The sequence below is a fragment of the Dromiciops gliroides genome, chromosome 2, assembly GCF_019393635.1.
Source record: "Dromiciops gliroides isolate mDroGli1 chromosome 2, mDroGli1.pri, whole genome shotgun sequence".
Classification (NCBI taxonomy): domain Eukaryota; kingdom Metazoa; phylum Chordata; class Mammalia; order Microbiotheria; family Microbiotheriidae; genus Dromiciops; species Dromiciops gliroides.
The window spans coordinates 447,034,874-447,048,839 of record NC_057862.1 but is presented as its reverse complement, the minus strand read 5'-3'; the positions used below and the strand labels follow the sequence as shown (position 1 = coordinate 447,048,839).

General features: G+C 37.6%; 1 protein-coding gene across 13 annotated transcripts in view; it reads left to right on the top strand.

Annotated features, from left to right (window-relative positions):
• The window catches only part of PHACTR3 (phosphatase and actin regulator 3), a 298,887-nt gene that overhangs the window by 195,683 nt on the left and 89,238 nt on the right, over positions 1-13,966 (top strand). For 5 of the 13 annotated variants that reach the window (XM_043984948.1, XM_043984951.1, XM_043984947.1 and 2 more), the window contains exon 5: positions 13,782-13,835. The exons of the other annotated variants lie outside the window; for them this stretch is intronic. In XM_043984948.1, coding sequence (XP_043840883.1) covers positions 13,782-13,835 — 54 coding nt within the window. The remainder of the gene's footprint in view (positions 1-13,781; positions 13,836-13,966) is intronic. 13 annotated transcript variants of the gene reach the window in all.

Below are 13,966 nucleotides of genomic sequence, written 5' to 3'. Positions count from 1 at the left end.
TCTTATAAATGGAATAGAATGGTGTTTATAGTATAGGCTTGATTGATTCCTTTAAAAATTCTAGAACTTATTAAAAATATGGTTAGTATGAACATTTAAAAAGGAAATAATGATCTTAAAGGAGTCAAGAATAGACCATGTCCCTTTAAGCTGTTTTCTTATTTTTTTTCTTTTCTTTTTTCTGAAAGCCTTAATATCCTGGTAGATGAAAAAAAAAATGCTGTTGAGTTTATCTTGCTTTTAAGAAAATGTTTGGTCGTGTTTCTCATTCTATTCTTGCTGACAAGCTGAAAAGATGTTATTTGAACATTAGTACATTTAAATGGACTTAAAACTAATTTAATGGCCTGAGTCAGTCATATAGTTCCAATATCAACTTAGAAAGAGGTCTCCAATGGATTACATCAGGGATCTCTGCTTAACACTCTGTTATTAGTTTGAGTCTTTTTGGAAATTAAAAAAAAATTGATAAAAGCATAGGTGGGGCAGCTAGGTAGTGCAGTGGATAGAGCACTGGCCCTGGAATCAGAAGGCCCTGAGTTCAAATCCAGCCTCAGATACTTGACACTTACTAGCTGTGTGACCCTAGGCAAGTCACTTAACCCCAGTCGCCTCAGCAAATAGATAGAGAAAGAAAGAAAGAAAGAAAGAAAGAAAGAAAGAAAGAAAGAAAGAAAGAAAGAAAGAAAGAAAGAAAGAAAGAAAGAAAGAAAGAAAGAAAGAAAGAAAGAAAGAAAGAAAGAAAGAAAGAAAAACATAGGTGGCATGTTTATCAAATCTGAAAATGATCAAAATCTAGAAAGGATAGATAAAAAACACATTAGTTGATAAATTCCTATTCTAGAAATATCTTGATAGGGTAGACCATTGGACTGAATCTAACAAGATGAAATTTAATGGAGATAAATGCAAAGTTGTATGATTTATATAAGATGAAAAAGGCAGCTAGACATCTTTTTGTCTAAACAAGATTTAGTGCTTTTGTGAATTTCAAATTTCATTTGAATCAACAGCATAAGGTGGCAGCCAGAAAGCTTTTGCAAGATATAGGTTTAAGAGAGGTATTACTTCTAGGAATAAGTAGGTGTGATAAGTTGCTCTCTACTCTGCCCTGGTCAGAATAAGTCTAGAATATGATGTTCAGTTCTTAACAGCATATTATAGGAAGGACATTGACAAACTGGAGATCTTCCAGAGAATGGAGAACAAAATGATGAAAGGCCTTGAGATCATACCATATGGAGATGAGAATAAGTTGAAGAAACTTGGGATCTTTAACATGGAAAAGAAAAGATTCAGAGGATATATGAGAGCTGTCTCCTAGTGTTTTAAAGTAAAATAGATTTAGCGTATAAAGAGACTTCAAATGATCTAGTCCTATACCCCCATTTTAAAGATTAGGAAACTGAGCTCCACAGAAGCTAAGCAACTTCTCTGTGGCCACACAGGTAGTAAGTCACAGAGCCAAAGTTTGAATACATGTTCTCTGACACCAAATCTAATAGCTTTCCATCATACCACACTTCCATGATGTAGAAGAATTAGATGTGCTTAGCTCAGCCCTAGAAGCAGAGCCAAGAGCAGAGTAGAAGTGGCAGCAAGGCCGATTGAAACTTGCAGAAGAATCATATCTATCCTCAAGTGGAAGCAGCTGCTTCAGGAAGTAGTGGGTTCCTTCTCATTAGAGGTCTTCAGACAAAAGTTGGATGACCTATTCTTGAGCATCTTATAGAAGGAATTATTGGTCATATAGTTGTTGGATTAAATGACTTCTGCAACTCTAAGATTTTCTGAGTCTATAATTTTTATTCCCAGAGGGATTTCTCTTCACAATATTTCTAAGATTATTCATAGAGGTTCAGCAATCACAGCCACCGGTTCTTCCACTGTCCTGGGATATAATTTATCTGAACCTGATAACTTTAGCTTTTTACATACAGCTAGGTACTCTCTTACCATCTCCTTACTTATCTTGGGTTTCAGGTACCTATGAACCATTTTTTTTTGGTTTTGTTTTTCCTTTATATTTCTCCTGGTAGAGAAAAAAATAAGATGTGTGCAGTTCTTTCGTCATTTATGCCTATCCTATTCACTTTGAACAAGTCTTTGACAACCTTCTCTTATATTTCTTTCCCTTCCCCCCAACATACATAGAATAAATCCTTTTTTGGTTGTCCTTGGCATTCTTCACCATTCTCAGCTCATTCTAAGCTTTAGTATTCTTGGCACTATTCTTTGATGCTACACATTCGTATTCATGCTGCTATTTGCCCTTGCTTCCATCTTCAGTACATTTCTTTCAAATCTAAATCGTTCATGAGTCCCCTGTTGATCCACACCAATTTCATTTGACAATTTTCCATTTTCCTCCTAGTAAAAACTATGTATCTATATTTTTTCAAATTTTATATCTGAGAGTTTCCAATCTCTCCCAGAAGGAATCCCCCTATAGAATTTTTGTCCATGCGATCTTAGCTATATCTCTCTGAAACCTTTGAAACCTTTCCCCAGAATCCAACTTTCATTTGTGCCTATGCCTTGTTTTCTTCTTTGTCATGGATTCCAAGATATGGTGGTTACTTAAGTTTAATTTGACACAAGAAAATTAAATGCTTTCTACAGGTACAGTGGTCTTAGGCACAATAGATATAAAGACAAAAACAACAGTCCCTATTTTCAGGGATCTTTGTATGCAAAAATGATATTAGATAAGTAAATACAAAGAAATTAAGAAGGAGAAAATACTAACATGGAGGGAGAAAATCAGGGAAGGACATAACTTATAGAGGTAGCAGTTGAAATGAGCCTTGAAGGAAGAATTTATTTTTTGGTAAGGCAATTGGGATTAAGTGACTTGCCCAGGGTCACACAGCTAGTAAGTGTTAAGTGTCTGAGGCCAGATTTGAACTCAGATCCTCCTGACTCCAGGGCCAGTACTCTATCCATGGCACCACCTAGCTGCCCCAGAAGAATTTTAAGAGTGAGACGGGGACAGGAGACAACATGTACAAAGCTGTGGATGAAAGAGATGGAATGTGAAGTTCAGGAAACAGTAGGCCAGTTTGGCTGAAATGTAGAATGTATGAAGGGGACTCATATGAAATGTTGAGAGAAAGGAATGGGAGACAGATTATAAAGGACTATAAATGTCAATTGAAGGAGTTTACATTTTACCCTCTAGGCAAAGGAGCCACTGAAAATTTCTGAAAAGGAAAGACTTTTTTTGTCTGATAAGTGCTTTAGGAAGATTAATTTGATGGCTTTTTAGGATACATTAGAGAAAGAAGAGACCAGAAGGAAGGAGATCAATTACATGGTGGTCACAATAGTTCAGGTGAGAGGCCATGTTGAGATAAACACAATAATGATAATAACTGACATTGACAGAATGCTGCAAAGATTTGAAAGTACTCTTTATATATGTTATGTAGTAGACCAAATGTCTGAGGTTTATGAGGCTTGTTCTAAGGGTTGGAGGGATGGTTCTCCAACATTTAGCAGCATAAGCTCATTAATGGAATAGTTGCATCAAATATTACCTCCAGTCACCAAAGGTGAAAGCAAATCACAAAATGCAATGCATGTACATTCTAGCAGTGTTAATTATAATATGTAAATTATAACTGGCCAGATTTAGGAATCCCAGAAAGTGCAAAAAGAAAGACAGTTAATAAGACTGTCATGAGTGCTTTCAGATGAGGGGCACATTCCTCTCGACATGGAAAGTTTTTGCATCTCCATCAGCTCTCTCCATGCCTCTACAATTCCTAGAACCCATGTCATGATTAAATGATGAGTTTTGTCACTGGTGTGAATTGAGTCTGGATTACTCTTATTTATATAGAAGAAAACCTCTGTTTCTTAAGTCACTACTTATTTGCAAGGTGTCATTTTTTAAGCATTTTGGAAAAGTTTAGAGCACTTTTACCCCGGCTCATGAGAAATGTTTTCTAAAGAAACAAGTATTTAATAAACACTTCCTATGAGGCAGACACTGTGCTAAGTTGCTGGCAGTATAATTGTGAACCAAAAGAAAGGTAGTCCCTGCCCATAAGAAGCTTACATTATAATAGGGGAAGACAACACACAAAAGAGATGAAAAGGGACAATGTTAATGAAGTCAGGAAAGTCAACACCTTGGCAGGAGGGGAATAAAGATTAGTCACCATGAGCCTCTCCCAAAAATGGAAGCCCAGGAAGAACTCACTGATGGGAAAAGGCAGGTAGCATGGTAGAGGGATCTTCTAGGATGAGAAAGACAGAGGAAGAGATGAATGTTGTAAGGAGTAAGTGTAAGGAGACCCCACGTGCTAAGGACAGTCCCAGGGTGAGACTCAGTTGAAGCTGAAGTATGATGACAAAATCCAGAAAGTTAGGAGCAGAACCAACAGGAGAATGAAGGCTGGTCAGCTTGGGCCCCTCTCCAAAACAGAGGCTCTAGAGGGAACTCACCAAAGAGAGAAGAAAGGGTAGGCGGGCATGGTGGAGGAATATTCCAAGATGAAAAGGCATCAGGAAAAAAATGAACATTCTAGAAGGGCACTGAGGGAAGTTCCAGCTGAGACATGGTTCTGAAGATTAATTGACCAGGGCACATATGTCTGGGGGCAGTTAGGTAGCAAAGTAGGTAGAGTGCCAGACCTGTAGTCAGAAAAAACTGGGTTCAAATCTGACCTAAGCCACTTGTTGTGTGACCCTGGGCAAGTCACTTAACCCTTTTTTCCTCGATGTTCTCATCTGTGAAATGACTTGAGGAAGGAAATGGCAAGCCACTACAGTCTTTGCCAAGAAAACCCCAAAAGAAGTCACTAAGAGTCAGATATGACTGAAAAATGACTGAACAAAAACATGCACCTGAACTCTTCCATAGTCTTTATTGCCCTTGGTAGTCTCAGATGTCATCCCTTATCCCCTGTTATCATTAGGGATTTGTTTAATGATTCCAATAGTTAGCCAAGAATATATACATGACAACGGGAGGTGGTAGATGGAATGAGCCTAAACTTAGAAGGTTTGCTGAATGATGGTGGCAAAGTGATGGACTGGAAGCAAGAAGGAGTATACCTATTCTTTCTGACTCAGTGTATTGAGGGGATATGAGAGAAGTAACACCAGGTATTGGAGACGGTTGCCAGGGATGGAGTGTTATGTTGTAAATCCAGTTTCCAAAAATGTCAGGAAGTATGTGAGAGAGGGAGACATACTGAAAGGGAGTTTGTTAACAACACCTTTGGGGTTCAAGAATTAACAATAAATGAGAAGTCAGTGGAAGATGTGGAATATGGAGGGGTAGGGCTAAGGTGGATAAGGATGAGAGTAAAAGAAAGATATTTTTTGCAGAAAGTGACTCTTAATCAAAGTGCTAAGGAGAAAAACAGCTGAGAGTTTCCCTACCATAGTGGACTTGTACCCCAGTCCATCAGGGTCTGAATGCTCCAGAGTATTCTGATAACCACCCATGATTTTAGTGCAGGTGCAGGAGAGCAATTACATCAGCTTCCACAGCTGGTCATCCTAAATAGAAGAGAAAACAGAGCTCATGGATGAAAATGGGAAGGGGGGGGAAAGGGTTGTGCAGGAGACTTGAGGAAAGAATTAAAAATTTGAAACAACACAGTGCACAGTGGAGAGTGAGCATGATAAAGTAAAAGATTTGCTTTGATGAAGTGAAGGCCCAACTGAGATTAGATAACACCCATTTGGGATGCACCCAGACAGTATGGTTGCCTGCCTTCATCCATCTCTTTTAAGCAGTACATCAATGGAGTAGGGGAGGTGGATAATGGGAATAATTCAGAGTTGGGGTTTGGCAATTTAGAATTTAGAATGATAGAATTTAGATTCAGAATAATAGATGGATGAAGCATTTATTTTTAAAATTACCTTCATTTTGTTCATTGTTTCCCAATTACATGTAAAGAAATTTTAACAATCATTTTTTTAAATTTATGCGTTCCAAATTCTCTTCCTCTCTCCTACCCCTCCCCCTTTCTTGAGAAGGCAAGCTATTTGATATCTTATACATGTGAAGCCATACAAAACAATATTTCCATATTAACCATGTTGCAAAAACACAAACAAAATAAAACAATAAAAATAAGGAACGTTTTAAAAAAGTATGCTGCTGATGATGAGTGAGATGAGCAGAACCAGAAGAACATTGTACACAGTATCATCAACATTGAGTGTTGATCAATGCAATGGCACAAAAGAGTTCCAGGGAACTTGTGATGGAAGAGGATCTCCAAATCCAAGGAAAAAAAAAAACTGCGGAGTATAGATGCTGAATGAACCATACTATTTCTTTTGTTTTTGGTGCTGTTGTTTTTTTCTATTTTGAGGTTTTTCATCATTGCTCTGATTTTTTCTCTTATAACATGACTAATGCAGAAATATGTTTAATGTTATTATGTGTGTGTATATATATATAACCTATATCAGATTACCTGCTGTCTAGGGGAGGGGGGGAGGGAGGGGAGGGAAGGAGAAAAATCTGAAATTGTAAAGCTTGTATAAACAAAAGTTGAGAACTATCTTTACATGTAACGGAAAAAAAATAAAATACTTTATTAATTAAAAAAAGTATGCTGAGTTCATCAGTTCTCTCTCTGGAGGTGGATAGCATTTTTCAACATGAGTCCTTTGGAACTGAACTGGATCATAGTTAAGTCTTTCACAGTTGATAATCCTTATAATATTGCTATTTTGTGTATGATATTCTCCTGGCTCTGTGCATTTCACTTTGCAGCGGCTCATAAATTTTCCCAGGTTTTTCTGAAACCATATTGCTCATCATTTCTTTTTTTCCTCATAAAAATATTTTATTATTTTCTAATTTACATGTAGAGATAGTTTTCAACATTTGTTTTTATAAGATTTCTAGTTTCAAATTTTTCTCCCTCCCTCCCGACCCTTTCCCCTTCCCAAGACAATCTGATACAGGTTATATATGTACAATCAGAGCAAAAAGGAAAAACCTCAAAAAAGAAAAACAAAACAAAAACAATAGAAATAGTATGGTTCAATGTGAATCCAGATTCAACAGTTCTTTTTTTTCTGGATTTGGAGAGCATTTTCCATCTTGAGTCCTTTGGAACTATCTTGGACCATTGTATTGCTGAGAGGAATCAAGTCTATCACAGTTGATCAACACACAATATTGTTGATACTGTGTTCAATGTCCTCCTGGTTCTGCTCATCTCACTCAGCATCAGTTCATGTCAGTCCTTCTAGGTTTCTCTGAAATCTATCTGCTCATTGTCTCTTACAGCACAATAGTATTCCATTACATTTATATACCACAATTTGTTCAGCCATTCCCCAGTTGATGGGCATCCCCTCAGTTTCCAATTCCTTGCCACCACAAAAAGATCAACTATAAATATTTTTGTACATTTGGGTCCTTTTGCTTTGTAATATGGTTTGAAATCTGGAACTGTTAGGCCACCTTCCTTCACATTTCATTGATTCCCTTGATTTTTTCTTGACATTTTGTTCTTCTAGATGAATTTTGTTACTATTTTTGGGAGATTGACAGGTATGTCACAGGATAAGTAAATTAACTTAGGTGGAATTGTCATTTTTCTTATATTGTCCTGGCCTACCCATGAGCAATTTATATTTCTCCAATTGTTTAGATCTTTATTTTAGGTGAAAAGTGTTTTGTAATTGTGTTCACATAATTCCTGGGTTTTTCTTAGCAGGTAGACTTCCAAGTATTTTATATTGTTTGCACTTATTTTAAATGCAATTTCTTTTTCTCTCTCTTACTGCTGGATTTTGTTGGTAGTACATAGAAATGCTTATGATGTATGTAGGTTTATTTTATATTCTACATCTTTCTTGATGTTGTAAATTGTTTCAACTAGTCTTTTAGTTGATTTTCTAAGTATACTACCATATCATTTTCAAAGAGTGATAGTTTTGTCCCCTCATCATAGATAAAGCATTTGTTAAGCATTTGCTATGTGCCTGGCACTAAACACTGGTAATATGAATATAAGCAAAAAGATAGACCCTATTCTTAAGAAGCCATGTCTGGACAAGTCACAAGTTCTGCCTCAGTTTCCTGAATTATAAAATGGGGATGATAATAGCATTTACCTCATAGGGTTAACATGAGGATCAAATAAGATAACATTTGTAAATTGCTTACCACAGAGCCTGACACAGTGGGCTTATAATAAATGCTTATTCTTTGCCCTTTTCTTTCCTTCCCCTTTTCCTTTCCCTTTCCAGTACATTACCCCTTTCCCTCCCTACTGTGGGAAGAGAACACATACAAGGGAGTTGAAAAACAAGTGTCAAGGGAAAGGTAGCCACATGGGGACAAGATGAAGTAATCTAGGTAGTCATGGACTGGTCAGGGTTTGAAGAAAGCATTTGGGCTGTGAGTTATTCCTGGAATGGAAATTTGAGAGGAACTAATCATTCACAGGAAGATACCATAGGGGTGGAGGAATTGCCATTGTAAGAAGAAAGATGTGTTGGGATGGAGGTAGAGAGATATTCTGGGAGTAGTCATAGGATGGTCTAGGAATGAAGTTGTTGTTATTGAATGAGTTGTCATAAAAAGAGGGTCAAAAAATTAAGGAATAGGAGATGGGATAGAGTTGAACTGGTTAACTGTAGGTTAAGACTAGGAAGGGAAAAAATAAAGCCAGAATATGGATGATGCCTTGTGAGAATATTGAGGGATGCAGGGATTAGAGGTTATGGTGAAGACAAAAAAAATAGTTTCAATATATAGCTATGAAATGTTAGGAGGTTATGGTCAGATAAGGTGATTTCTGAATCCTTAATCTTGGAAGTGAATTGATTGTGAAAGATGGCAAGGAGGTAATTGGTGATCTCTTAAGTGGCAAATCCAGTGGTCTTTTCTCAGTTCTTATTCTTCTTGACATAGGGCACAAGTTTCTTCAGGGCATCAAAGAGATGGCTGAAGAGGAATAAGTAAAATGAAGTATAGCTAGGGATTTTGCTACCTGCCCGGGACTCAGGGTTTTTAGCTTTTACAGAATATCTGTTTCCATCAAAGATAGAGTGAAGAGCCATACATGTCTCCCCTGAAAACCATTTTTAAACTATCAATCACTATATAAATGTGAGCTGTGGGGGCAGATAGGTGGCACAGTGGATAGAGCACAGGCCCTGGATTCAGGAGGACCTGAGTTCAAATCTGACCTCAGACACTTAACATTTACTAGTTGTGTGACCCTGGGCAAGTCACTTAACCTCAATTGCCTCACTAAAAGAAATAAAATTAAAAAATAAATGTGAGCTGTGATTGTTACTTTATTCAATACAGTTATCCCTTCCACATTGCATGGGTTAGAGGTATGATGACCCTGTGATCTAGAAAATCTGCTTAAAAGTTTTTGACCTTTCCTTTGTATCAGAGAAGAAGTCTGAATTATTATGATATTACAAAAATAAAATATTATATTTTATGCATTTCTGAGTTTCTAAACTTTTTCTGCATCATTTGCTAGCCATCATGTGTCATCTGTGGCTTCCCAAAAACTCCCCCAAAATTCTTATTTACTTTCTTATGCCAACCAGCGATATGTTGAAATCATGACGGGGGAAAGCCACAGTGTGGAAGGGATAACTGTTAAAAAAGAAAAAATTGCTAGGGCAGCTAGGTGGCACAGTGGATAAAGCACTCGCCCTGAATTCAGGAGGACATGAGTTCAAATCCAGCCTCAGACACTTGACACTTAATAGCTGTGTGACCCTGGGCAAGTCACTTAACCCTCATTTCCCTGAAAGGAAAAAAATAATTGCTGATTCCATCTGTGTGGATAAACCCTCTAAAGACATAACTGACATAGTACATAGTTTCTGACATTACAATAGGCCCCCTCCCCCTAAAAAACTCCACCTCTCTAAGGCAAACCTTCTGCTGATAAACATCTATGCACTTAATGGATCTGGGTCTAGGGCAATGGACCCCATTTGTCATTGGGCCCATCAGTAAAGTCTTTGCAGTTTAGTGGAATCTTTCAGAATCTGTACTACACTAGCATAGTCTTTGATATCCAAGAGTAGATGGAATAAGACTTCAATGGAGCGTTCTTATTATTTTATGTTTTATTGGAGGCAGTGGATTATAGGAGATAAAGTGTTGGCCTTACAATCCCAAGACATGGACAGAGGTCCTGGCTCCATCATGTATTACATGACCCTTAACCTCTATGAGCCTGTATTTACTTATTTGTTCAACAAAAACAGGAAAGGAAAAGAAAGACAAAGGAATGGGGGAATAGGAGACAAGGACAGAAATTGAACCTATGATTTCGTGGATAAAATTAACTCTCTGATGTGAAAACTCTGTTTACCCATACAGGTCAGTGATGTCAAACTCAAATCAAAGCAGGGGACATTAACCCATATATAAGGAACCCCATATATAAGGAACTACATTTTAATCAGATTCAGCCAGAACTCAAGAGTATTGAGATTGTAAATGGATCCATAGGTCAGTCAAATATTATACCCTTTCTAGAAAGAAATTCTAGAAAGAATTCATTTATTATTGTTCCCAGAATAATAATGTCTTCCCCTACTAGATTATAAACTCCTTACTAGCTGTGTGACCCTGGGCAAGTCACCTAACCCTCATTGCCCTGCAAAAAACAAACAAACAAAAAACCCCAACAATTAGATTGTAAACTCCTTGGGGGAGAGAACTATCTGTGTCCGACTTTTGCATTTGTAACCCCAGTGCCCAACACATTTATAGGTTCTCAATATTTAAAAATTCATTTATCTGTATCTATATATGTATGTATATGCATATGATATAATAGGATGTCAATAAGGACCAGGCCTGTGATTTCACTGGTAAAGGAAACTGCCTGAGGAAAGAACTCCTTCAACTATGTAAGTTGGCTCCTTCTGTGCTACTTACAGTCTTAAATTAATTGTTTCTGACAGAGGTATAAAACACTGCAAGAATGTGTACACTCTGCAGGATGGCCAACAAGATTAGAGAAATATTTAATAAAATAAGTAAAAATACAACAGAACTTAGATGATGTTAATATATGGTTTTCTAGGACAACATTCAGGGTGTCAGGGATCTTTATGGGCAATTAAGTGGCTCTATTTCCATATGGGTTTGACATCCCGGATCTAGAATGACTACTGAGAGACTAAGGTGATTTGCCCAGGGACATGGCCAGTATTATGTTAGAGGAAGAGTTTGAACCCAGAACTGACTTTCTGTCCATCACTTCATGCTGGTTCTCAATAAAATATAATGTGATAAACTATTTTGAAATATGATAATCAGTAATAATAATGAAAATGATGAGAGGCAGAAAGGCCAGCAACAACAATAGCATTTACTTAGCACTTTAGGATTTGCAAAATGCTTTAAAAGATCTTATTTAATCCTTACAGCATTGACCTTACATGATTGACCTTAGAGTTAGAAAAACTTGATTTTAGGTCTTGCCTCTGATACATAATAAATAGCTGTGTGGTCTTGAGGGGCAGCTAGGTGGTGCAATGGATAGAGCACTGGACATAGAGTCAAGAGGACTTGAGTTCAAATCCAGCCTCAGACACTTGACACTTACTAGCTGTGTAACCCTGGGCAAGTCGCTTAACCCCAATTGCTTCAAACATGTGGGGCCATCTCCAGTCATCCTGATGTATATCTTGTCATTGGACCCAGATGACTCTGGAGGAAAGAGTGAGGCTGGTGATTTTGCACAGCCCTCCCTCACTTAAATCCAATTGACTGCAAGTCATGAAATCACTTCGCTATGTCCTGGCCCTTTTTGAGAATGAAGGACAAATAATTCACTTAGCTTTCAGTATTCTGAGCAACTGGCTAAGCCCATAAGTTGTAGAGAAGGGGGCAATTTACATTAGTTAAAGATGTTTTTTTTCATTGAGAGTTCTCTAAATCAGGGCTTCTTGAAATTTTTCCTCTTATGACCCCTTTTCACCTGAGAAATTTTTATGTGACCCCGGGTATATAAGTATGTAAAATAGGTATACATAACCTTTTACTGTTGCCAAATTTTTCATGACCCCACCACATTCAGTTACATAACCCCACACTGGGTCTCAATGAATAGTTCAAGAAACTAGTATCTAAACCAATGAAATTATAGTTCTGGGCAATCCCCCTACCCTCCCACTCAAAAATAAAAGAAAAAGAAAGAAATCATTACTTTTAAAAGCTTGCTCATTACCATTTCCCTTTGTATTTGATTCACTGGAAGAGAAGTGATCTTGGACTGGAAAAGGATGGAGGAATTTAGTATGTGAAGAAATCAAAGTGAGAAGTAAATAATTTTAAAATTAGTTTGTAGAAGATTTTTTAAGGGAATTGAAGACTTCCCAATGTATGGAAATGGTGAGAAGGAAAGAGCAAAGAGGGAAAAGAGAGGTTTGTCCAGAAACCAGCTATGAACTATTCCACGTGGACCTTGTGTTTTGGTTTTAAAGATTTTTTCTTCAGTTGGAGATTGGAGGTTGGGTTGTAATTCAAAGGAGTCCTTTGGAAAATTGAGTGGGAAAGTTATTCAGGAACACTGGCTGGGCTGAGAAGTGAGGAGAGCCAGAGCCCTCCCTTAGGATTGGAGAGCATTAGTGATCAATCCCTTGTTCCAATGGATCCTCTTTGTATACTGCAGAAAGTCAAGGTTATATGATTGAATAGAGATCAAGACTTCTTTTTTTTTTATTTTAAGTGAGGCAATTGGGGTTAAGTGACTTGCCCAGGGTCACACAGCTAGTAAGTGTTAAGTGTCTGAGGCTGGATTTGAATTCAGGTACTCCTGACTCTAGGGCCAGTGCTCTATCCACTGCACAACCTAGCTTCCCTGAATTTTTTTTTTGTTGTTGTTGGGCAATGAGGGTTAAGTGACTTGCCCAAAATCACACAGCTAGGAAGTGTCAAGTGTCTAAAGCCAGATTTGAACTCAGGTACTCCTGACTCCAGGGCCAGTGCTCTATCCACTGCACCACCTAGCTGCCTAGAGATCAAGACTTCTAATTGTGTTCCTCAAGAAGCTTCAGTGTACATTTTGACTCAGCAAAAGGAAGTACTACTTCTCTGAGCAAAAGCCTGGTGAGATCTTGTATAAATTCACTGTTCCTTTCACCCTATGAAGTTTGCTCAGATCCTCACCTTGAAAACCTTCTCCTATCCTCTTACAGCCTATAACACTTTAAATTCTTGTTCCTTTTTCTGTATATGAACAACATCCTGTAATTTCTTTGAGGGAGGATTTCCTGGGATCTTCCTGAAATGAATTTGAGCATTGGTTTAGTAGGGATCTTGAATTCAGTGGCTTGTGGTTGGGATCTGCCCTAATCGAGTCCTCTGGTTTTCATTTATTGAGGTAGTCCTTCTCCCACTTCTCTAATTGACATCAGATATTCACCAAGAGCCCATGCAACCATTTCAAGATAAACAATATGCATTAGCTTCATCCATAATGAAACCTATTTTATAAGACACCCTATCAGTGGAGACAGTTGGTTAAAAAGATGAGAAGTCAGCATTCTGAACAATAAATAAATTCCCTAAGCTCTGCCAAGTGCCAGGTAGAAAAACTGGCCTCAGGTGAGTTATTATATAAACTCTCAGTATGATTATGTTTTAGTTACTTCTAAATAGGAGCCCAAGGACCAGTTTGATTCAAATGAAGATCTCATCATATCATCCCGTTCTGGAAAACAAACATCATCTGAACAGGTTTAAATATCTTCCTCTCTCTCATCTCTGCCACCAATTACCTGTCCTGCTATTTCCCAAGAGCCCAGCACTGGCACAGAGGCTGAGGAGACTTCTCAGGAAATATCTGGAAAAAGTAATTAATATGCAAATCTTAGATTCTAACCACATTTCTTTTTATCTTATCCAGAGTGGGAAATGGCTTTTGAAAAGATGCAAGTAATAGCAATAACAACAATAGAATATATTTAGCACTTCACCATTTAA